Source organism: Lampetra fluviatilis, chromosome 17, assembly GCF_964198595.1.
Source record: "Lampetra fluviatilis chromosome 17, kcLamFluv1.1, whole genome shotgun sequence".
In the NCBI taxonomy this organism is placed as follows: domain Eukaryota; kingdom Metazoa; phylum Chordata; class Hyperoartia; order Petromyzontiformes; family Petromyzontidae; genus Lampetra; species Lampetra fluviatilis.
The window spans coordinates 6,652,990-6,678,753 of record NC_136291.1 but is presented as its reverse complement, the minus strand read 5'-3'; the positions used below and the strand labels follow the sequence as shown (position 1 = coordinate 6,678,753).

Genomic DNA, 25,764 nt, shown 5'->3' with positions numbered 1-25,764 from the left:
CCAGCACCAGCACCACCAGTAGCACCACTACCAGCACAACCAGCACCATCACCAGCACCACCAGTAGCACCACCACCACCACCAGCACCACCAGTAGCATCACCACCAGCACCACCAACAGCAGCACCACCACCATCACCACCACCACCAGCAGCACCACCAGCAGCACCACCACCACCAGCACCACCAACAGCAGCAGCACCACCACCATCACCACCAGCACCACCAGCACCAGCACCACCACCAGCAGCAGCACCATCAGCACCACCACCACCAGCACCATCAGCACCACCAGCAGCACCACCAGCACCACCAGCAGCACCATCAGAACCACCACCAGCACCACAACCACCAGCACCACCACCAGCAGCACCACCAGCACCACCACCACCAGCAGCAGCACCACCAGCAACACCACCAGCACCACCAGCACCACCACCAGCACCACCAGTAGCACAACCAGCAGCAGCAGCACCACCACCACCAGCACCACCAGCACCACCACCAGCACCACCTCCCGCAGCAGAGTGTCCTCTCATTGAGAGGATACAGATGTAATATTGATGATGATAGCGGTGGGGGTGTTAGTAGTGCTGGTGCTGTTGCTGCTGGGCACGCCACTGCGGTTTGAAGAAACGGTTCTCACTCGGTCTGGTGAGTGTCGATGTCACGGAATAGCTCCAGCATCTGGTCAGGCTGCAGCACACCGTCGGAAAAGTAGGCCTGGAATTCCTCGAACGACAGGCGCCCATCATCTGATGGACATGTGAGCACACACACGACAGAGACAATGGGGGCCACGCATCGCACTGCAGAAGCTAAATTCCTTTTTTTTTCTCTTCTTGGTTATTTCGGTAAAGTCACGTAGAAGGGAGGTAATAAAATAATAAAAATAAAACAATTAAAATAAAACATAATAAAATAATTCTCTTTGAGAAAATAAAACATAATAAAATAATTATCTTTGAGAATTATTTTATTATGTTTTATTTTTATTATTTTATTACCTCCCTTCTACGTGACTTTACCGAAAGAACCAATATATAAATAATTCTCTGTGAGAGTTATGCAGGAGAATTATTTTATTATGTTTTATTTTTTTTTTACCTCCCTTCTACGTAACTTTACCGAAAGAACCAAGAAGATGAATCCCTGCAGTCACGAAAGCTTTAAATCGAAAAATACGACTGTGGGTGTTGGAGGCTAGGGTAGATGCAATATAATTTCTTCACAATGCGATTTGGTTACGAATTTTTTTTTTTATAACTGTATTTTATAACTGTATTACAATTTTTTTAACTGACTGTACTCCAAGTAGGAATAAATATAACGTGACAGTTCTTCAACTGTAGTTCACTCAATATAGGTCTGCCACAAGTCTGGTATTCATTGCAAATGTATGATCAAAACGCTTACAATCCACACGCTGTCAGTTATGCAGGAAATAAATCTAAAAAAATGCACAACAAAAATTATTACTCCGTTATCAATATGAAGTCAATCGTTCCAGAAAACGTTTTTCTAAGCACTAATGTGAAGGATAAAAGTCAAAAAGTTATTTTTTGCAACAATTGAATAGGGAGGCAGTGCTCATCTCCTGTTTAGAGCCCTGAACCAGTGATGTAAATTCACTATTCCTATGGTAGGGTCAAGCCTATCCATAGGACAATCACTGTTGGTTTTCCCACAAATTGGTACTCATTTGATCGACCCCAGAGGGATGATGGGCCCGAGTTACCCACCAATCTGGAGCTCTACAGCAGAAGGCACGTGGCCGGTTATAATGGAATAGATAATGTCTCCTTATTTAGAAGGTTCGTTATTGCATACATTTTTTCATTTCCAGATTTTTTATTTTATTTACAACGATAATCACGACCGGAAAGATATTTGCGAGACGGACGATACTATTAGCGTGCACCTCGTGTCGTACAATAAATACATTTGTAGCATCGCCCCATCGAAGGCGACCGTGGTTTGGAATCTTACGCTACAATGTCGCGTTCAGCCCGGGCAACAATTGACCCAATCTCTGGCGACAACTCACGTCCGGTCGCACGAACATGGGGGCGACTCTCACCAATCATTGGCGCATTGCAGAGAATCAGATCCGAGGCTCTCCATTGCTCTGCGTTGAATTTAGGTCACTGCGTCACTCAAGCGCGTTGCTTTTAAGTACGTAGGTAGGTACGGTAAATACCCCGGTTTGCGTCGGCGGTGCCTTCCGAAAGGCGCCACGACGAATATCGAAACGCCGTCAAACGAAGCGATTTACAGGGGGTAGGGCGGTGGAGGCGGAGGCTGAGAGGCGACGGTTAACGAGCGAGGATGGACGATGCTGCTGTCAGCGACTTGTGGGTTGAGGCGACGTAAATCAGGTCGTGGTGTTCATAAAGTGGCGACGCATTTGCAAAACGACGTAAAACGGAGAGACGTAAATCGGGCTATTGCTGTACGAATAAATTAACATGTGTTTATGGCATATGTTTATATTTTGTTTTATAAATGATGCACAGTAATATAACGACAAATTATGACAATTAGCTTATTGTGCGTCTGTCCATAATGGTATGATCTTCTGTTAAAGAATGATAATGAGGTAGCAGTTTGAACTGTGTGGTTGAAATGGAGGCCACATATTGCTTCCACTGTGCCGTACGCTCTATACACACTTTTTTTTATCAATATGCTCAAGTTAACTCTTAGCATCACGTATGAGAAGCATTCGAGGAAATTTAGACCGACGGTGTTCGGCGAACAACTTGGGAACTCTGAAATCTCGATGGGCCTCGATGGCACCAAACACCCCTGGCGGACACGTGGAGTTTCAGGGGGGATGAGACTCGTGATGAAATATTGATGCTATCGCGCGCGTGTGTGTGTGTGTGTACAGTTTTATCGATCTTGCTTGAACTGCTGTAAAATTATACCGCTTTAATAATAGATGGGACAACTTTATGGACGCTCTGTATAATCGCATGCTTATTACATTTGTGCGGTTGTAAATGCACCACAGGTTTTATTATCACGGCCACTAATTCAGAAGCAAAAGGTGGGGGAGAAACAATTCATGAAATTTTTTTTTTTATAGGAATGCATTGATTGCAAAGATATGTTTACACCTTTCCATAAATCAGAGAGTGTGCATGTGTATGTGCCCAATCAAGTAACTCTTTCCCGTTCCGAAATATCTGCAAGTTGCTGGGTGCAGGTTCCGTTCACGTCTAAATCTCGGAACGCACAAGCGGAGCAGCGTTTATTTTATTTAGAGAGGCATAGCGCCGTTCTTATTAAAGACGTTGTACTCACCGCAGAGAACTGCAGCGACACGACCGCACTCTATGATAGCTGGCGCCAAACTGTGCCATGCGCCCTCCCGCACGGCCTTGTGGGAGTCTCGGTGCCGAGGATAAAGTTATTTTATTTCAGTTTTTTTTCGAGCTGCGTTTTTATGATGTACGTGTATGTCTTCGGAACGGAATCGGAAAAAAAGACTGATGTACACGTACACTATGACGTACACGTACAAATACATCATGGTGTACGTGTATGTCTTTGGAACGGAATTAGAAGAAAGACTGATGACGTACACGCACACCATGAAGTACACGTTCGTCTTCGGAACGGGAAAGAGTTAATCAATTCAGTACTAGGCACCTGGCGCTTACAAAAATATTTCGTGGTGGAGTCAGTCACACTGGCGACAAACAAGAGAGTCGCAACGTGACTGGCAAATTGACAGGTCGCCAGGTTCAGGTTTCCTGAGAATTGTACACACACATTCTTAGGTTTTTTCGGTAAAGTCACGTAGGTAAAAAATTAAAATTAATAAAAGTAAAATAAAAATAAAATCACGACGTTTCGGAGGCAACACAAGCCTCCGTCTTCAGGTGGAACCGTCACAGCCCGACAGCTGTATCAAGTAAATGAGGGATTACAGGAGATACCACTCCGTATATATAATGGTTGAGGGGGGCAGGGCCAGGAACGGCACACTTTTTATTAATATGGTAAGGTGAGGCTTAAGACTAAGAATAGACTAAGAATAAGCCTCACCTTACCATATTAATAAAAAGTGTGTCGTTCCTAGCCCTGCCCCCCTCAACCATTATATATACGGAGTGGTATCTCCTGTAATCCCTCATTTACTTGATACAGCTGTCGTGGCTGTGACGGTTCCACCTGAAGACGGAGGCTTGTGTTGCCTCCGAAACGTCGTGATTTTATTTTTATTTTACTTTTTTTAATTTAAATTTTTTACCTACGTGACTTTACCGAAAAAAACCTAAGAATATGAATCCTTGCAGTCACGAAAGCTTCAAATCTAGAATTGTACACACGTTGCTTTGGCTGTGCAATATTTACGATCTGACTACAAGATGCTGCAATTTACTCCCCATCCATTACAGATGTTCATGCCCTCTCCACCGTCACTAAAGGGACCCATCAATGTTCAGTTTCATGAAAAAGAAAATAAACAAAAACGCGCAATGAGCTTGATTTTGAAAGAATTTTTTGTGAAGTAGAGAGTGTCAGGATTGGCAATGTAAAATTCTTACCGTTTTTGTCAGCCCTCCGAAATATCTGCAAAAAAGGACACATTTTCACTGAGACCTCTTTTACCAGTGGCAAAATATAGTAGTAGGTTTTTACCCTTTTAAAAGGGTAAAAACCTACTACTAGCACACATTTTGTAACCGTTAGTTCACGAAAAATAATGCGAGGTCTTACATTCATGCCACTTATTTTGAATGCACACTATTCTACGAGTTCTTCCTGCGAGCTGATACTCGGCGAGTGAAGGAAAACAAGGAGCCGGCGTGAGTTCTGATTTGGGGTTCAGGAGCATTTGGAGGACAGCGTTTCCACCCCTGGGGGTATAAAAAAAGGGAAATATCATGGGAAAAGGAATATGGGGCAGTACATAAATGACGTCACGCGATTTTGGACGATTTTGACCCCCCCCCTCGTCACACGGCGTCACAAAAAGTCAGACCCCCCCCTAAAATATGACGTTACAAAGCTCTGGCCCCCCCCAAAAAAAATAAAACATGTTTCAAATCGCTTTAAACTATTGTCATTGTAGTGCGTATTTAATGTGGCGCTGCACTCTGATGTTGTAAGAGAAAACATTTATTAAAACGTCTATTTAATTAAGTAGAACGTGTTGTCTATATTATTTAAAGTTGTGCATTTTGATGTGACGTCACATTTCTCAAACCACCCCCCCCCCCCGTCGTCACACATCGTCACAAATGTCTGACCCCCCCCCCCAGGTGCGTGATGTCATTTATGGACGGCCCCTATCTAACAATACCAGAAGACGGGAAGACTCCGCGTAAAATGCTTTGTCTTGAGCGGTGCATTATTACGCAACCAAGATTAACGGGGACTTTATTTTACGTTGTATGAAGACTTATATTCAGGATTTCCCAGAACAGCTACATCAAAAAGAAGCTGATCATGGGAAAACCAGGAAGAGGTGGCAAACCTTCTGAAGGAAGCATCTAAATGAATTTCCGTTTCCCTGCAGAGACATCTACAGAGTGTTAGGTCACTGTGATAATTGGTCATGCTGTGTCTAATATGATTATAATTGTTCCCATTTGGATATCAAATCCACAGAGGCCAATGGATTTCTCGTTCTGTCGTTCTCCTCAGCTAATGCTGATGCATGCAGCACAATGGTGTGCACGTTGCTTGTTGTTGGCAATAATAAAATGCATATAATGAATAAATTGTCCAGGGAAGTCCTACTACATTGGAGTTTTGATTTTAAGATGTTTTATGCCAATTAATGATGGGTGCGTATAGTACTAGTGGGAGGAAGCCAGGGCACACAGAGAAAACCCGCATGCGCGAGGGGACAACACTCCAGCTCTGTACAGATGGACGCAGATGGCAATTCGACAACTTGCTGTACCGCCTTCTCCTGGCGAGTCAGGCTATGACACCTTCTCGACCTTCTCGACAGATCGGGAGTTTTACAATGTTTGTGGCATCCACCAATCCTTGCTGCTGCCTCCACAGTGCTATACGGTATGTACATATGTTTATAATATGTATAACCAGTAAAAACAAAGTTTTTCACTATAAATCATTTATATGCGTGGCGGCTAGAGTCCTCTCGTCCTCTGGCTTGAGATGGCTGCCACCTATGGGTCAGATGATTGCATTGCACCATTAAGCAGTTGGTAATTAAATATAATATTTTTGTCCTAAGAAGTGTAACATTTTGGAAAAAAAATTCACGAACATTAATTGTCACGCACAACGAGTCTGTGTGGAAAATGTCAGCTCGATTGGATCACGGCAAGTGGGTTAAAAAACGACCGAAAGATTTGCACGGTCGTAAGCAAGCAAGCGAACTTAATATAAAGGATTTAAAAAGGGACACCATCGTGGCAAGATGTTAACTCCCTTGCCTGGTATACAGGAGGTTGCGGTTTCGATCCCGACCTTGATGCCTGTATATTTGGAGTTTGAATGTTCGTGTGGATTTTTCTCCAGGTCCCTCTGGTTTTTTTTCTTCCACATTTATAAACATTCGTCGAGAGCATTTGGCTGCTATAAATTTCCACGTGATAAGCCACTTCGTTGAGCTGTCTTTTGTGGCCAGGTCGCTTCTGAAAAAGAACTACATAGCTCAATGGGCCCTACATGTTTTACCACATTGTCGCAGCAATCAACGCAAGCCACACACCACCCACACGCAATTCTGTCCTTGGAACCATTTCGAGGGCATTTTTAACATTATTTTTAAATGATACGTTTTTCTGTAAGCATCCGTGACTAAATATACGACCAAGTGTTGAGTTCTTTTGTAAAAAAAACCGAAAAAGATATAATTAGTCTTTGCGCTATTGTCACGTCAGTGGAGATCAATGATGTGTGGATTGATTCAAGTAATGAAAAAGGTTATTTTCAGAAAACCCTTTAATTTATTATCAGCATGGCATCCATTCCTCTTTGTTCTATCCCAGCATAAATTTATTATGAAAAGTGCACACTAGCCCCTCATTCCTCTTCCCTCCTCCCTCTGTTGACATAACTACATCACATAAACGCGTCTACTGCCCACCAGCCTGGGTGTCCTTCACACCACTGTGTTTACCGCACCAGCAAACCTGTAAGGTTTCATTCCTCGCAGAAAACAAGTGGACCGAAAATATGAATTTGTGGCCAGGGAAAGAAAAAAATACAAATTATATTTCATTTGAGTCAATATCTCCGTCGAAGGGTCGTCATCAATCTTCATGAAGCCCCGCCGGTTATTTGTACGAGCTGAGCGCTTTTTCTTCATCAGTTTCATTTTTCGGTCCTTATTATGCACATGCAGTATAATGCGTAATGGTGTGCGTCGGTCTGCATGGACGGAGCTCGCGTAGAATATCAGACATGACAAGTCCATTGTGGTTGTAATTAAGAAATTATAAATTGAAGTCAACACACTTCTAATATGAAATTATCTGTTTCTAGCTTTGGTGCACATTTTTTAATTAGAACTGGAAATGTTCCAATTACAGCATTGTACAAGTGCTCCTGCCGCACACGCCATGGGTGAACAGCGGCCCAGTTGGCCACCCTGAACTGGTCCTTGGTGTCCCCCACCCCCTTGATTCCCAATACTGCATGGAGAAGCCTTCGTGCAGCAGTGGATTGAGAAAGCGCTGTATAATACGATTAGTGGTGTGTGTGTGTGTAAAGCCCAAACCATCAAACACATCACCGATGAGTGTGCGCCATCCACGCACCTCCTGGCGGTATCGCTGCAATCCATACAGCGTCGCCTACCACTTTGGATTCGTCGCAGGACCTTAACATTCAACTACGACATCGATACAAACTGTTGCTTCCCCTCCCTCTACGCATGCCATACGAAAAGGATCGAATAAGTAGCATGTGTCGATCGGTGAAACAAGATTATATTTTAAATTAAGGTCTGGGTAGTGGTTAATGTCACGATCAGGGTGAAGGTCAACGCAAGGGTCACATCCACCACGGGGTCAGGATGTGGCCTGGCGGTGGCGCGTTCGACGCTTGTCGAGGAGCTGTCGTGGTTTGAATTCACCGGGCCGCCCTGGTTATCACCGACGGCGCTCCGTCGTGGACGTTAAAAGATACCCTCCTGGCGTCATTTGAAACGAGAGTAGAGCAAAGTGCGCGGGTTTCACGGTGCAAATCCACCGCGTTCTTTTTTTTAGTTACACCACAAATATTGCGATTCCACATTGCAACATGACTCCCTAATGCAGACCCTATCCACCTGGGAAACATAGCGCCGTTGTGATCGCACTGTGCTATGGGAATGGTGCATGACCACATGTACTAAAAAATAAATATAGTCATTATTATGGGCTGCCTTCTGTGCGAAAGTATGAATCTTTAATGCGTCCGCGTCTTTGTGTGGACGCATTGAAACACTCCGATGCACGCGTGTAGATGTCAATGGAGGTGGGTCCTCTTTCCACGCAGACAGAGCTGGCCGGAGATGCACACAAATAGGGCATGTCGTCTTTCATGCATGGGGAATGCATGCTACACAGACATGTGTTTATCCGTTCAGTTCCAAGGCAGATGTATAAGAGGCACAACTCAGTGTAGCCTACACCGCGACATGTGCATTAAAATGAATTTGAAAATCTGGGCATCTGTCTACGATCAAACTGGAATTTCAACTGTAATGAGTTGACAGTTACCAATGACTGCACACAAAAAATCCTATTAAGTTTGGTTTTGCTTTTAACTGTGGTTACTTTCCAACCCTGAGAATTAAACATTACAATTGTCATGGGAATTTTTTTCAATCTTTGAAGCAAGGCACCTAGAAAAGTAGTGCCGTCTCGTGTAGATAAGAGGTCACCTTAAGGGCTCCCGGAATCAGTTCTACGATAACTGCTTCCACGGACCATTCCCTAACAACACGGGCTGTTGTGCTGCTCTGCAACTATTGAAATAAAATTGGGTAAAAAATACATAAATAAGAAAAACAGCACTATTCACTGTTTAAAAAAATAATGAAATGAATACCTTTTTCCCCAGTACAAAACATGCGTGTATGACCATCAAGAGGTTTTAATCAGCCTAAAATGAGCAACGTGGCACAATTTGTGAACACTTACAACTGAATGGACAGACAAGCGAGTTTTGATTGTGCAAGCCATCATCTTCTCGTGCGTGAAGATATTTATTTGGGTGCTCACTAACGCACTTGCAGCGAGGTGGATGTCCGTGAGAGTGCCATTATGTAAATAAATGTGCGCATATGTGCGAGAAATCTAACTGCGTACAAAAACAAAGATCCCTCACAGAGCCTTAACAGACTGTTGGGGAAAGTGCTGTTAGCGAGCACCTATGAAGGCCGGCACGGTACACGAGGGGGTGGGTGGCCAGCACCACAGTACAGTACAAACACGCACACGACAACATGTGCCAACATTCCTCTGCTATCATGTGCGATTCATAAGCAGGTCAGACGACAAATCGCCTAAATCGAGCAGTTTTCTTCGTGCACAAAATGATGCCAATGCATGCACATGCTCATTATATGTTACAACACCATTGATGCACGGTGATAATTGAATGCACGGAAGAGTATGTCACAGGGAGTGTCTGCGCGAGCGCGCACACAAATATTGTGGAAACGAATAAACTGCAACAACAACAAAAACACCGTACCATTAGGAACCCACCACACTTTGTGACGGGACGTGCACACGCCTTATATTGCCACGTCGCACATTAATAACGAACTTTGCACCTTCTTGATGGGTGAGATTGCATAAATGCATGCGTGCAGTGTGTGTGGGGCTCCTGGAGTGCACAGAACTAGCACGGCGCGGGATCCACCGCTCCGATTCTGAGAACGCGGTACCATTTTTTTTAAAAGAGAGGCTTCATGGCCAGTTATAATTATGCGTGTGGATCGATCAAATCGCCATTGTCTGCAATCAAGTCACACATATAGAGATACCCTATTACATCCCACTCACATTATTACTCTATACGTGTGTTTTTCTGTTGTTGTTGTTGTTGTACAAAAGCGTTATACTATGACGTGGGCTTCCATAGGGGACACCACACGCGCACACGGACTGCGATGCTAATGATCGTACCATCGCTTTGCTAACGGGTGCGCGCGCACACGCGCTATGCTCGCTATCCAATAGCCTCGACAGCGCCGCACGCGGAGACGATAATTGCACACAGTGGCATCCAACGCCAGACGCTGATCGGGACGTGTGTTTTTTAAAACATACAACAATACATCACTTTAACGCACACGGTGCAGTCGAAGCGAGGAGCACCAAGCGCGGTCGGAATGAACATATATTCACACCTCGCTGTTAAAGCGCACGCCAATTGCCCGCTAGAACGGACGCACACTGCTGGAAGCCCCTACGCTTGGAGCCGAGTGAGAGCGCTTCGAGATACAATCCTCCGCTGTAAGTGTGAAGTAGAGCGACGCATTCAGCGGCCCGTGGAACATTTGAGGATTGTCGTAACACAACGAACGCAACAACAGCTGGACAGCATACACAGTAGGGGTGAATTGTGGCACGGCTGCTCTTGGCAACGATGCTATTAAACCCATTAATGAGAAGGGGGAAAAAATCAACACATTCGTCAATAACACTGGATTCCAATCAGTGGATGATCAATCAATGGGTGGTGCATACATAGATGGCGATGCTCGATACAGAGACAAAGATCCCCCGTATAACCTGAACAGACTGTTGGGGCGAGTGCTGTTAGCGGTCACTTATGAAGGTGGGTGGCCAACACCACACCCGGCCGCCTTTGTCTCCCGAGTGATGATGTTTACGCACCGCACCAGGTACTCATTTGAGGCCGAGTCGACCTAACGGAGACCCAGGACCGGCTCAGATAATCGTCACTACTGGTGTTGGCCGTGAGCGGGAATCAAACTCGGATGGCCGGGTTCAGAGCGCAGCGGTGCGTTAACCGCTGCGACAACACCGCTCCCCACTCGATACAAAGCACACACAACACACACAGCAGACACACAACACACACAACACATGAGTGTGTTGTGTGTGTGGGAACCGCGCTCACGTCTTGGAACACCGACATGCCCCGGGTCGAACTCATCCCGCACGCTCGCATGCCGCTCTGCGAGGGGCTGCCCTCGCCTGCGGCCGCCGACGCGTCGTCCACGCTCGCCATGCCGCCTGCGTGTCCCGCAGAGCCGTGCTCTTCCCGCGCTCTTCTCGCGCTCTTCTCGTCCTCTTCTCGTGCTCTTCTCGCGCTCTTCCCGTGCTCTTCACGTGCTCTTCGCGTGCTCTTCACGTGCTCTTCTCGTGCTCTTCTCGTGCTCTTCTCGTGCTCTTCACGTGCTCTTCTCGCGCTCTTCCCGTGCTCTTCTCGTGCTCTTCGCGTGCTCTTCACGTGCTCTTCTCGCGCTCTTCCCGTGCTCTTCTCGTGCTCTTTTCGTGCTCTTCTCGCGCTCTTCCCGTGCTTTTCTCGTGCTCTTCGCGTGCTCTTCACGTGCTCTTCTCGCGCTCTTCCCGTGCTCTTCTCGTGCTCTTCGCGTGCTCTTCGCGTGCTCTTCTCGTGCTCTTCTCGTGCTCTTCTCGCGCCGCCCTGGGGAAACTCGAACACGCGAGCGAGTAGCAGCCTCAGCGGTGGCTCCCAGCAGCAGCAGCGGTGGCCTCGGCGTCCGCTTCTATTTAAGAGGCGGCGAGGCAGTGGGGGGGGGGGTAGGAGGCGTCATTGCGCAAGGGAGGGAATACGCGAGGCTTGGATTGAGGGGGGCGTGGAGGAGAGAGAGAGAGAATGAGAGAGATTGAGAGTTGAGAGAGAGAGAGATTGAGAGTTAGTGGCGGGGGAGGCTTGGCTTGAGGGTGGTTGGGTAAAGAAATATCGAGTGGGCAGAATTGGAGAGCGCAAAGCCAGAGAGACGCGCGGAGGATGAGGCAGAGGATCGGGACGGTCACTGCTGATTATGTACAACAGGTGAATCATCAATTTGGAGATGCGGTCCAATTCACTGCGATATGGGGCGGGCGGGGGGGGGGGGCTTTGGCTGCGTTTCTGTCGGGTGCTTCGGAGGTTGAATTGGTAGCAGCGAGGCTGTCTTCATTGTGCACCGTCTGTGCTAATTCTTGTGGAATGAGTCGTTGTAAATATCATCGCAGGTGCGGCAGTGCATCGTATGCGACCGCACAACCAATTGTGTTCTTTTTTTACGTGCCCAAAAAAAACATTTGCAATAAACTGTGTGCGCATGTTACGGTCAGATGATTCGTTACTACTCATTACAAAAAAAAACACACAGAGAATAATTCGAATATTCGGTCTTCATGTGGTAATACCAAAATTAGCATAGTGTACACGCTTTGGGTTACAATGTAAATGGAGCATTGATAGCGGCACATTCCCCATTAGTCACTGATGTATAGCTTCGTGTCGAGCATGCGTAGAACACGGCAGCAGCTAACATTATTATGATTATTAATGCTCAATGTATTCGCTGAATACCCGTTGAGCTCCCCGTGACGTGTTGTACAGTCGAAGAAGCAACCACATATGTTTCCCTATCCAGTGGTCAGGATGGAAAGCCCAACGGCATGCATTGCTGGTATTGTTCATTTCTCTTCACCAAGCACGTTCCCACCGATGTGTAAAGGCAATTATTCCGCGGCAAGGCAGAGTGACCTTTGCACATCTAATTGGCTCGGTCTGCGGAAAGCAGGTGCGTGCAATTAAACAAGGTTCACTTGAGCGGCCGATAGCTTTGTGACCCAGCTTTTTTGAAAGGAACATTTCGGTATTGGAACTGTTCGGAGACAATTCGAGTGCATTACAACAAAAATATGTTCGGTATTTGGATCACGTAACGGTAAAAGCGCAGCACTGCAATCGCTTGCTCATGCCACTGCTGCCAGAAGGTCCTCCTACTAGGTGGAACCGAAGACAGCACCTCTGGAGGGTGTTTGACCGACTCTTCTAAGCTGGCCAAACGTCCTGGAAGCTGTGGGAGTGCCCACACTTTACCCCACCAAACGCGATCTGCGGATCGCCTAACCGTGGTTGTTCCTATTTATACCGCTGAGTGGACAGAGGAGGGGGTAGGCTGGGCTTAAGAAATGTGTCCCGGCGACCTCTGGATGACAAGGCCAGCGTGCTGACCATGACACAATATGTATATATTACTGGACGAATCCGATGAGCTATGAAGCTTTTTATTAAAGATGTCCAGTCGGGGGCGGGTCAGCAAGTTACAACAACAAACAACTCACGACAGCTTCCTTTAATTCTATCACTGGGAGTAAAATACATATTTAGATTACGTTTTAACTTGTGACAGAAAAGCAATGTTGTTTTTATTTGATCTCAATGATTCCCGATATGATCACTATTTCAAGAGCAACTCAACCAAGCATGTACTAAGATCCTCATATAGCTTCATAGACGGTTGGGGCCAGTGCTTTTAGCGAGCACCTATTAACGCCAGCACAGCGCATGAACACATTGTGTAACCAGCACCATCGCCAGCCACCTTTATCTCCCCAGTACTAATGTTTGTGCACCACACCAGGTACTCATTTGAGGCTGAGTCAACTCAGGGAATGCCCAGGATCATTTCAGACATCACTGACTATTGATGTTCGCCTTGTCCAGGAATCAAACTCGTTCGCAGGGCAGTGCGCTAAAACCACAAATATGAACGTGTTTTCTAATATGTATATTTCTCTCATGATTAGCTTTATATAGTGTCGTCGTTCATGCAATTTGCATCTCACAATCCCTGAGGACCCAAAAGGCAAGCTGGAAGATTGCCAAACGTTGAGCTCGCAATTCTCTATATATTAAGCTATTTCCCACCAATTAGTGAGTGTTTATGCATGTGAGAAGAAACCAGAAGGGGCAGATTAATCAGTCCACACTTTGCCGTGCTGCATTCTCCTGGTAAGCGTAGGGTACGGCGCCTCGATGCCCACGGGATGTGAGTTTCACAACATTTCGTGCGATTCACCAACGCTCACTGCCACCACAGTGCTGGATTGGAGGCCCCCTCCACTTGGCGTGTTGCGAACGCGTGCTGCTCAGCACGATGTCCGACGTTTCTCTCGACACGTGGAACTAAATTCAGTTGATCCATATTAGAGGTTTTTTTTGGGTTAGATCGCGTAAATATATAAATGTGTCGTTCAAACCCGCCACTACCCGACACAGCCAACTAAGTAAGGGTTGTCACGTAAACAGAACGTGGCCGATGCGTCACTAGTACAGCACACCGCCTGTGTGTTGGAGAGCCAAGCCACGACATTTACAAACTGAGTAACGACACATTTATATATTTACGCGATCTAACCCAAAAACCTCTATGATGGATGATATTGGTCGCCAAAGCCTACCACGTGTTGAATTCAGTTGCTTGATAATGTACAGCCCAAAAGCGCGTCGCAGAGCTGCACGGCAACAACCGAGAACTCCTGCCCAGTAGAACCACACATTAACACGCAGTGGTGGCAGGCCCCTTCAAGTTCTACATTCACAGCTGTGGTTCGTGGTTTTTGAGCATGGTTGGCACCGTACGGTGCGAAAGAAGTTCAACAATCGGTCAGATGGGGCCCCAATATTTGATTTGTCTCGCACGGTCGCCAAACGTTAGTGCTCTAATTAAATTAAAATAAAATGTGGAACGTAAATGAAAGCATTTTGATTAGAAAGCAAAAATTAAATCGCGTTTTCAACACGTTGTTTTTGTTTATTTTACACTCTTGTTGAAAACATCTCATGGTGGTTGTCAAGGGGGCCCCGACTCGTCGCTTTGGCCACCAGTGGGGGGGCAAATGACCCTCTCTGACCCCACACTCGTTAAGCTGCTGACACACACAGTAAACATTTGTATAGCACACGGACGGTGATTTACTCAATCCACTGTTTGATGAGGAAAAAAAAGGGTGTTGGGATGCTGTTGCATGGCATTGTCGAGTGTGTATAACTCACTCTGTGTGTGTCCTGTCTGCCTTATGTGACAAGGGCACTGATGCAGGCCACAGATTGCCCTACTGGCTAGTGGATAAGGGCAATGTCAGATACAGATATGAATTCAAAGATTGACCTGTCCCATTGAATCGGAATCAAGATAGCATCCTGAGCTCTGCGACGTGTCATTTCGATGTGCACGCTTGTCTGCACACACATACCGTACACCAATGTGTATATATGTTTTATATTTATACACAAAAGCAGCTGGGTTATACAGCAGAAAAAAGGCATGAGGATATATGTGCAATTTCAAATCCAACCTCACGTATGTTGTGAATTATCAGCGTAAGTATTCTCTCTGCCAATGTGCTAAGATAAAAATTGTCCCACGAGCAAAAGCAGACGGCTCTGCACTGCTGCAATAACGGCCTAATTTATAGAATGACACCACTTACTGGGGGGAACAGTGGCTTAGTGGTTCATGCACTCCGCTATGAACCCCGTGAACCAAATTCAATTCTCAGCTACGGCTACCATAGGTGATGTATGTATGTTGAACTTTTTCGCACCGTTCGTAGCCAACCGTGCTAGTCGGAGATGAGTGAGTGATAACTCTACTTGTCCTGGCTCCCCTCACTTCGCTAATCCGCACTGACCGGCACGGTGAGGTACCGCCAAATAACCCCCATGATTGACGTGGGCGCGGGGTTGACCTAAATCTAGCAGTGGATTGAATAAGATTCGTAAGTTATCTAAATTCTACAGCGCGCACCAACTTACCAGATTGTCCCTTGCGCTGTGAGACACCATTTGGAATAAGCATGTAGCCAGGAGGCAACACATGGCATCTCTTCATTGTGCGTGTGTGTGTGTGCACGCTCGTGCTTTAAAACTATATATAAAGCATCCACATGAGTACCGCTGTGAGATGGGAGATGTCACAATGGGAATGTTTGATGAGTCAGGAGAGCAAGTCAAGTGGAACATTTGATTTAAGGGGTTGGTTGTTGTTTTGCTGAGCCCCAGACTCGTCACCTCAACTTATCTGGCACTTTCGGACTGTGACAGGTTGCAGCTCTGTGCCCAGAGGCGGTGTTGGACACCCAGGTACAGCTGTACAGGAGGGTCCCAATGTCCTGTGACTCCCATTGAATTCCCTAAAACTTAATATTTTTAAAAGGCGTATTTAAAAAAAGAGATGAAAAAATTGAGGGGTCAATTAATTCAGAATATTTATTTATACTGGAGGAATTTGATGAGCTATAAAGCTGTCGAGTAGGGGCAGGTCAGAACGTTACAACAATAAACAATAAAAAACACAATTGGAGATCACAAGCCATCTCTGACCGCCCTGTACACTCCGTCACAGCGACGGACAACATTTACAACATTCCCCTTGTAAAGCTGACAATGGGAATTGTGTGCGTTGGCAGGTAGACATCATGGAAGAAGAAATGGTTTTTATTTCAGATATTCAAAGCTTTTTTATTCATGCCCGGCACTGTAGAAATAAACACATGGGAATGTAATCTGGGCTGTGAAAAGGCCACAAAATCCGATGGCACAATGTCCCGAGCACCAACACCGGCTCAGCTTTGGCAATAATTGTTGTGAGAGTGTAAAAATAGACTCAGAAAAAACTGTGGGCCTTTGTCGGCAGAAGTCTCTAAGTTTGAGTGGATCCTCTCATTTCCTCTGGTTCAATTTCAAATCCTCCCTCTGCTTGGGACATGAGGCAATATGCGCGCATGTCCAGAATCTGTTTTGTTGTGGCCAATATTTCTACAGCGCATAGCATCTATCTATATACACAGTAGATAACATTCCATCCCAGTTTGTTTATTCGTACGAACTTTTACAAACTTCATGTTTTTTTATCTATAGCTGGTATCGTTTGAAAATCCGTCTGAGGATGTGCAATCAAACAAAATTATTCTACAATCTTTCGTTGCCGATTTATGAGCGAAAAACGCACTTATGTGGACTACAGAATTCAAGACCCTTCGACGCTAACGTGCTTATGTGCACTACGAAATCAAAGTTTATCTGCTGGTCGCGAGGACCAACCGTCAGCCCAGCGAAAGGCGTCCCTAGCAACGGTGACTCAAGCAACGACATCCCTAGCAACGGCATCCATAGCAACGGCATCCCTAGCAAAGGCATCTCGAGCAACGGCATCCCTAGCAACGGCATCCCGAGCAACGGCATCCCGAGCAATGACATCCCTAGCAACGGCATCCTTAGCAACGGCATTCCTAGCAACGGCACCCTTAGCAACGGCATCCCTAGCAACGGCATCTCGAGCAACGGCATCCCGAGCAACGGCATCCCTAGCAACGGCATCCCGAGCAACGCATCCTTAGCAACGGCATCCCTAGCAACGGCATCCCGAGCAACAGCATCCCAAGCAACGACATCCATAGCAACGGCGTCCCTAGCAACGGCATCCCTAGCAACGGCATCCCGAGCAACAGCATCCCAACCAACGACATCCATAGCAACGGCATCCCTAGCAACGACATTCCATAGCAACGGAATTCTATTCAATTCGGGATTAATCTATCGCCCTTTGCAGGGCGCTTTACGATGCAAGCCGACGGCGGTACAGGAGAAGGGGCAAAAGGGGAGCAACGGGTGGGGTGGAGCGGCTGTCAGTGAGGGAGGTGACGGAAGGGATGGAGGGGCAGGGAATGGAGCCGATGTTGCTGGGGTAGGGAAGGCGGAATTCGGTGGAATGTGATGGTGAGTGAGGGCGTCTGACGGGTGCAGCGTGGATGAGAGGCAGTGGGGTATGGGGTACGTGCGTGAAGTAGTAACATTGGCACGGATGAGAGTAGGTGAAGGGTGGTAGGGGCAGGGGTCTGGTGGCGGGATAGTTGAGCTGATTGAGGAGCACTGCGTAGGGCACGGGGAGAGATGTGGTTAGGTGCACATAGAAAGCGAGACGTGGGAGCCGGGTCAGGGGGAGGAAGATGACCGGGGCACTGGGAGTGGGTTAGAGGCGGGGAAGGAAGCGGTAAGTGGTGGAGGCAGTGGAAGAGGAGAAGCAACAGAGAAGAGGAGGAGCTGAGGGTGGAGCGAGGGTGAGAGTCTGGTGTGGAGGAGGAGTTTGATTCAGTGCAATGGGGCAAGAAAAGAGAACGAATGGAAACGAGACTGGGCGCAAGGAGGTGAAGGGACATTGAGAAAACAGGAATATTGAGATTGAAGGGAGCGTGAAGGACATTTAAGGAAATGAGAGAAGACGTGGATGGATGGAGGGGGGGGGGGACCGTGCCAAGCTTTGAATAATTCTAGATTTGAAGCTTGCGTGACTGCAAGGATTCATACTCTTAGGTTGTTTCGGTAAAGTCACGTAGGTAAAAATAATAAAAATAATGGAAATAATAATTACTTATTTATATTAGTATTTAATATTTATTTAAATATAATAGAAATAAAAAATGTTTTATTTCTAGTATTTGCATTCTTTATTACTTATTTAAATATAATAGACACAATTATGTTATTTCTATTATTTTTCCAATCAATTTCATTATTTATTTTTTATTTTAAAATAATAGAAATAAAAATTATTTTAATTTCTATTATTAGTTCTATTATTTGTATTATTTATTTTTATTTAAAAATAATATAAATAATAATTATTTAATTTCTATCATTATTTATATTATTTTTACTACTTATTTTTATTTTTACCTACGTGACTTAACCGAAAAAAATCTCAGAGTAAGCTGTGAATACTACGGTGAGGAATTTTAAAAGACAGCAGTGACAGACAGGGAGCCAGTGAAGTTGTTGAAGGAGCGGAGAGCAGTGAAATGTGTGCGGAAGGTTGATAAATCGTGCAGGCAGCTGCCTTTCGGACGTGTTGGAGAGGGATAAAAGCCTAAGCAGGGAGACAGACCAGGAGTGAGTTGCAGTAATCCAGACGAGTGACGACAAGGGGCAGTGGTAGTGATGAGGGAGCTGTGTGTCCTTCTGTTGTGCGTAGAATTCGGCAATGTGGGGAGGGAAGGAGAGAGTGGAATCGAAGGCAACACGGAGGGTTAGGGTGGTAGAGTTTGGGAAGAGGCTAAGAAGGTGGTGGGGGGGGGGGGCGAGATTTTTTAAAGATTCATGGGAATTAAGTTGTGGGTTATCCGGGCTGGTGCGGCTGTCAGGCAGGACGAGACGCGGAGGGAAAGATCTCGGGGGGTGAATGATTTGGCGGAGAAGAAGATTTGAGTCTCATCGGCAAAGTGGTGACAGAAGATATCGAAGCAGGAAAGAAGAGACTGTAGGGGAGTTGGGTGGTGGAGGAGGATCAGCAGTTGAAAGAGACGGTCGATGAACGATAAGTCGGGTGGGAGCGGATCCATGAGAGCGGGGTGTCAGAGATGCCGAGGTTGGAGAGAGTGGACGTGAGGATGGGGGGTGGTCGAGTGTGTCGAAGGCAGAAGACAGATCGAGAGAGATGAGGACGGAGGATAGACCGGAGCGACGCGAGTTGGTCCAGGTGGTTGTGGATGTTGAAGGAGGGCGGTTTCAGTGGAATGGGGAGGGCGGAGTCCAGACCGGTGGAGGGGATACGGTGAGTGGGGAGAGATGTAGGATGAGAGGCGGGAGTGCACTCAGCGGCATCCCTAGCAACGGGATCCCTAGCAACGGCATCCCTAGCAATGGAAGCGCGAACAACGGTATCCCTAGCAACGGGATCCCTAGCAACGGCATCCCTAGCAACGGCATCCCTAGCAATGGCATCCCTAGCAATGGAAGCGCGAACGGTATCCCTAGCAACGGGATCCCTAGCAACGGCATCCCGAGCAACGGCATCCCTAGCAATGGCATCCCTAGCAATGGAAGCACGAACGGTATCCCTAGTAACGGGATCCCTAGCAACAGCATCCCTAGCAACGGTATCCATAGCAACGGCGTCCATAACAACGGGATCCCGAGCAACGATATCCCTAGCAACGGCATCCCTAGCAACGACAACGGCATCCCTAGCAACGGCTGGGCCTGCAGGAAGCCATTGGTGAGCATCGGGGAACCTGGTGGGGAGGTGCTGTACGGAATGTTTGATTGAATCAGGCAAATGTATCATTAAATTAATGAGTGATTGGATGAGGGAGAAATGACAAAAATTTGCATTTAAGACCTGTTTTAAAAAATCGTTGACAATGCCGTTTATATGCACTGTGAAAAATCAGGAGTTGTGCCCTTAAACATGTATGTGCACTGCAAAATCAAATCGGAATCTTTCTTCATTCTGGAGGAATCCGATGAGCTCTAAAGCGCTTTTTCACAGACGTCCAGTAAATGTGTTGCTGATGTTTTTCGGCAGAACACAGCGTGTGGTGCAAATGAGCAAAACGATTAAATGAGGTGAGAATGAGAGGGTTCACGTGCGCGAATGAATGGGGAATGAGTAACTGGATGAGGCATGAATGAGATCATTAGGAAAGAATGGATAAATAAGGGAATGAGTGAGTAAATAAGTGGTGTGTTGGAGTATAGTTTGGTATTGTAGTTGAGGGTGTACAGTGGTTTAGTGGGGTGGTATATCGATAGTTGTATAGTGAACTGGTGTAGTAGTGTACAGCAGTGGTGTAGTGTGTGATGTAATGGTGTAGTGTAGGGGTGGAGTGTAGTTGTGTCGTGTGGGAAAGTAGTGTCGTCATATCAAGTCGGGATTTGTCAAAGGTGTGTGTGTGTGGTGAGTGTTTCATCACTAGCCACTTTGTTGAGCTATCATTTGTGGCCAGGTCGCTTTTGAAAAATAAGTTAATACCATGGGGATGATTTAGTGATGTATTTGTATGTGTTTCAGTGATTTGTTTACCTTTCCTGTACTTTGCACGACTATCATGTGTTTGTATTGTTTGTTCTTGTAACATTCTTACCTGCCCTTACTAGACATCTGTGAAAAAATTGCTTCATAGCTCATCGGATTCCTCCGGTATAAACAAAAATCGTCTGATTCTGAGGTCTGGTGTTTGTGAGTGTGAGAACAATGAGACCGGTGGTTGATGTTGTGCTGGGTGATGTCTGCTGAGGTTCAGGAGATTCCTATGTCTGGTGTCAGCAGAGTAGTGCCCTGGTTAAGTATGTATGCGGAACTTCTTTCGCACTGCCATCGGAGGTGCGGGTTATTAAATGGAATTACTCCAACACGCCGGTGTGCCGTACTTCTAACGAATTTGCATGTTTTGTTTACGTGACAAACCTTACTAATTGCCTGTGTCGGCTGGTGGTGGTGGCGGGTTTAACGACACGTTTATAGTCATACTCTCTGGTTCTTTCGGTAAAGTCACGTAGATAGAATAAATAATCATAGAAGAACACGACGTTTCGGTCGCAACACGTTTATATCCACCCGATCTAACCCCCAAAAACCTCTATTGTGCATAATATTGGTCGCGAAAGCCTACGTGTTAAACTGACTGCGGGTGCGTTAACCACAGCAAAAAATACGCGCTGTCTGCATTGGAGATGCCAGTTCAGAACGTGGGTTCACGAACATGTCGCTGTAGACCTCGTGTGTATGTGTGTGTATGTGTGTAGGTTTTCTCGTTGTGGGGAGCGGTAGTGTAGTGGTTAGCGCTTTGCGCTATGAACCCAGCGACCCGAGTTCGATTCTCGCCCACGGCCAACTCCAGTGACGATTATTTGAACCGGTCCCGGGCCTCCCCTAGGTCGACTCAGCCTCAAATGAGTACCTGGTGCGGTGTGTAAACATCGCCACTCGGGAGACGAAGGCAGTCGGGCGTGGTGCTGGCCACCCACACCCGCGTGTACCGCTAACAGCAATTGCCCCAACAGTCTGTTATGGCAATACGGGGGATCTTTGTCCTTGCTGTGTCTCCTTGTTGTTACTCGCGTTTGTCAGGATTTAACCCGGGTGATTGGATGCGCAAACCCACAACCCGTCTCACACGCTCAGATACATCGCTGAGCCGAATTGCACCACTCGCCCACGCACGAGATCATGAGAGTTGATTTAAAGGTTAGACTGACTCATTTCAAAAGGCTAATTAATTAATGAGATTTATTCTCTAACAAGGCCCAAGTTTAGGAATGTTGTTTAACCTGCTGGCGCACTGCAGTGAGACCAGTGAAGTTATTAAAGGCAAGTACAATAGTTTTGTACAGAATTAATGCATTTAAAATAGCTTCATTACATTTAATGTCGTAAAAACACAGTGCACTTCATTGTAAATTTTTTAAACACATTTTTGTCATGCTATTTTCTTTGATCAAGACAACTCACCGTGTATTCACCAAAACAAAAAAACATCGACTCTTTAGCTTGTTTGAAACGTTGGACATACTCCAACATTCGCTAGCACCTATTATCAAGGTTTACTCGCCAGAGGTTGGGGCAGCTATCCTCATCGCTGCCCCGACGTTTGTTGTCGTGTTCTTCCGGAGTTTAACGACTCGGGGTCTGAAGAAGCTCACAGCACGCGGAGCGGAACGACAGACACATTGTGGTGTACAATGATGTGGTACAATCCGGTTAACTCGTCAAGGAAGCGGAGTGGAGCAGCCACGAAGACCGACACGGCAAGTGATAGCCTTGTCCTTCTCGTCCTCTTATGTCAGCACATCACCATAGAAGTTGTGTTCAATCTCTCACCTCTCGATTTGTGTTGTATTGCGCCTTTCACTGTGTTGCTTTTGGTGTTTAGTTTGTTGGCCTTCCCCCGCACCCTCCGGTTAGAACTGTTGGCTACGTACGGTGCGAAAGAAGTTCAACATACATACACGAGAGGATCGCTTTGTGGAAAATAACGTTAAGAATCAAAGATTGTAAATAGACACACCAGATAAACCAATAATAATAAAGAATACGAATGAAAATACTGTAATAAGTGGAAATACATATGAATTGAATAAACCATGGTTCTTAAATGTTAACGATAACACATAATTTACAAGAGTGTGAATGCTATATCCCACAAATCTGTTTTCAACATTCCTGTAAAAGCAGAAACAGAGGCAACCTCCGTTACAGATCGTGTAAGGCAGAGGTGTGGACTCGAGTCATGTGACTTGGACTCGAGTCAGACTCGAGTCATGAATTTGATGACTTGCGACTCGACTTGGACTTGCATAACAATGACTTTGTCCCACCTCTGAGGTGTGGACTCGAGTCATGTGACTTGGACTCGAGTCAGACTCGAGTCATGAATTTGATGACTTGCGACTCGACTTGGACTTGCATAACAATGACTTTGTCCCACCTCTGAGATGTGGACTCGAGTCATGTGACTTGGACTCGAGTCAGACTCGAGTCATGAATTTGATGACTTGCGACTCGACTTGGACTTGCATAACAATGACTTTGTCCCACCTATGAGGTGTGGACTCGAGTCATGTGACTTGGACTCGAGTCAGACTCGAGTCATGAATTTGATGACTCGCGACTCGACTTGGACTTGCATAACAATGACTTTGTCCCACCTATGAGATGTGGACTCGAGTCATGTGACTTGGACTCGAGTCAGACTCGAGTCATGAATTTGATGACTTGCGACTCGACTTGGACTTGCATAACAATGACTTTGTCCCACCTATGAGATGTGGACTCGAGTCATGTGACTTGGACTCGAGTCAGACTCGAGTCATGAATTTGATGACTTGCGACTCGACTTGGACTTGCATAACAATGACTTTGTCCCACCTATGAGGTGTGGACTCGAGTCATGTGACTTGGACTCGAGTCAGACTCGAGTCATGAATTTGATGACTTGCGACTCGACTTGGACTTGCATAACAATGACTTTGTCCCACCTATGAGATGTGGACTCGAGTCATGTGACTTGGACTCGAGTCAGACTCGAGTCATGAATTTGATGACTTGCGACTCGACTTGGACTTGCATAACAATGACTTTGTCCCACCTATGAGATGTGGACTCGAGTCATGTGACTTGGACTCGAGTCAGACTCGAGTCATGAATTTGATGACTTGCGACTCGACTTGGACTTGCATAACAATGACTTTGTCCCACCTATGAGGTGTGGACTCGAGTCATGTGACTTGGACTCGAGTCAGACTCGAGTCATGAATTTGATGACTTGCGACTCGACTTGGACTTGCATAACAATGACTTTGTCCCACCTATGAGATGTGGACTCGAGTCATGTGACTTGGACTCGAGTCAGACTCGAGTCATGAATTTGATGACTTGCGACTCGACTTGGACTTGCATAACAATGACTTTGTCCCACCTCTGGTGTAAGGTCACCGCATAGTGTAGGTGCTTATGATATGTAGGTGAAAGCTCTGCACCATGAAGATACTGAGCCAGGCTGCATCCTGTGACAGACGAAGGCGGCTCCTCTGGACGTATGGGACCAACAGTTGTTTTAGGTTTGAGGGACCACGGTTATGAAGAGTGTTATGTCAAGAGCGTGCCCTCAAAATCAACCCTGAAACTGGGAAGAGTCCATTGAGAGCCATGAACTTTTTTTTTACAAGGAATATAAAATTAAAATGTAAACATTTTTTACCAGGTAAGGCCCACTGAGCTGTATAGCTTTTTTCAGAAACGACCTTTACACAAATGATAGCTCAACGAAGTGGCTAATCATGCGTAGTGGCTGATCATGTGAAAATGTATAGCAGCCGAATACTCTAAACGTATGTTTCTAAATGTGGAGAGAAAAACCGGAGGACCCGGAAGAAAAAAATCCACGCGACCACGGGGAGAACACGCAAACTCAAAAAATATAGGCGTCAGGTTCGGGATCGAACCCACAACCACCATCAGACCAGGCGAGTGAGTTAATATACTCACCCTTACAAGGAATATACCCATGTGAAGCGTTTGACCCAGGAAAGGTCTATGGCTTAACACGATCATCAATTGAAACTCGTGTGAGTGACCAGCGTTTGAACCCAGGTCGTGGGGATTGTAGCACATTGTATTGCTGCTTTCTACGTACACACACAGCCACAGGTACACAACACAACCAGTAAGTGCTGCAACCGTCCCGTGATAAATAAAGCCCTGTGCGCAATAAAGTAAAGCAAGCGCTGAAATAGGGCATATATAGAGATATATCAAAGTCAGATTTAGAACTCTATCATTTGTTTATATGTAAGCGCACGCGCACATAAACAGAGAGACTTGTTTTGTTTACCTTCATAAATATTAATGATCAATTTTGTGGGCCACAAAAAGTATTGCTGCGGAGGGAAGCAAAGGCAATTGTCCCACAATGAAGACAAATAAAGACGAACGCTCGTTGCAACGTGTGCTGGGGCACATCCCCCTTGAGCATCGCCGTGACCTTCAACGTCAAGTGAGTTAGGTCTTAAATAAAACAACTGCAGTAATTAAATGTCTTGGATTTGGCGGAAATGAAAACACACACACACGTGCAAAAGTATATACACCCACGTATAGACCTACACTTACACACAATGTGGAACAACAACAACAACCGCCATTCGCCACTAAGTGGCGGTGGCGTCCCCACGGGGCTTTGTGCCAGGCTAGGTGCACACATGTGCACACACGTACATAAATGCATTTCCACGCACAAACATAAATATTTCCAAAATGGCATTTAACAGCCTAGTGGGTAAAGTGCTTTTAGCGAGCACCTTTTCAGGCCAGCGCGGTGCACAAGGGGGTAAGTGGATAGCACAACGCCCAGCCGCATTTGTATCCCCCATGCTGATGTTTGCTCACTACACCCATGTACTCATTTAAGGCTGAGAGCAGGACTCGAATTTGGGTCTCCAGCTTTTATCGTGCAGTGCGCTAACCACTGCACCACCGCTCCCTCTCTGCGCTCACACACAACAACA

The 25,764-nt window shown here is 46.2% G+C and overlaps 1 protein-coding gene across 1 annotated transcript in view; it reads right to left on the bottom strand.

Annotated features, from left to right (window-relative positions):
* Positions 1 to 11,683, bottom strand: part of LOC144936892 (N-terminal EF-hand calcium-binding protein 1-like) — a 40,949-nt gene extending 29,266 nt beyond the window's left edge. Inside the window, exons 1-3 of the mRNA XM_078864097.1 lie at positions 11,077 to 11,683; positions 4,560 to 4,584; positions 647 to 755 (exon numbers count right to left, since the gene is read on the bottom strand). Of these exons, the coding sequence (XP_078720223.1) occupies positions 647 to 755; positions 4,560 to 4,584; positions 11,077 to 11,187 (245 nt within the window). The 5' untranslated portion in view covers positions 11,188 to 11,683. The remainder of the gene's footprint in view (positions 1 to 646; positions 756 to 4,559; positions 4,585 to 11,076) is intronic.
* Between the last annotated feature and the right edge of the window lie 14,081 nt (positions 11,684 to 25,764).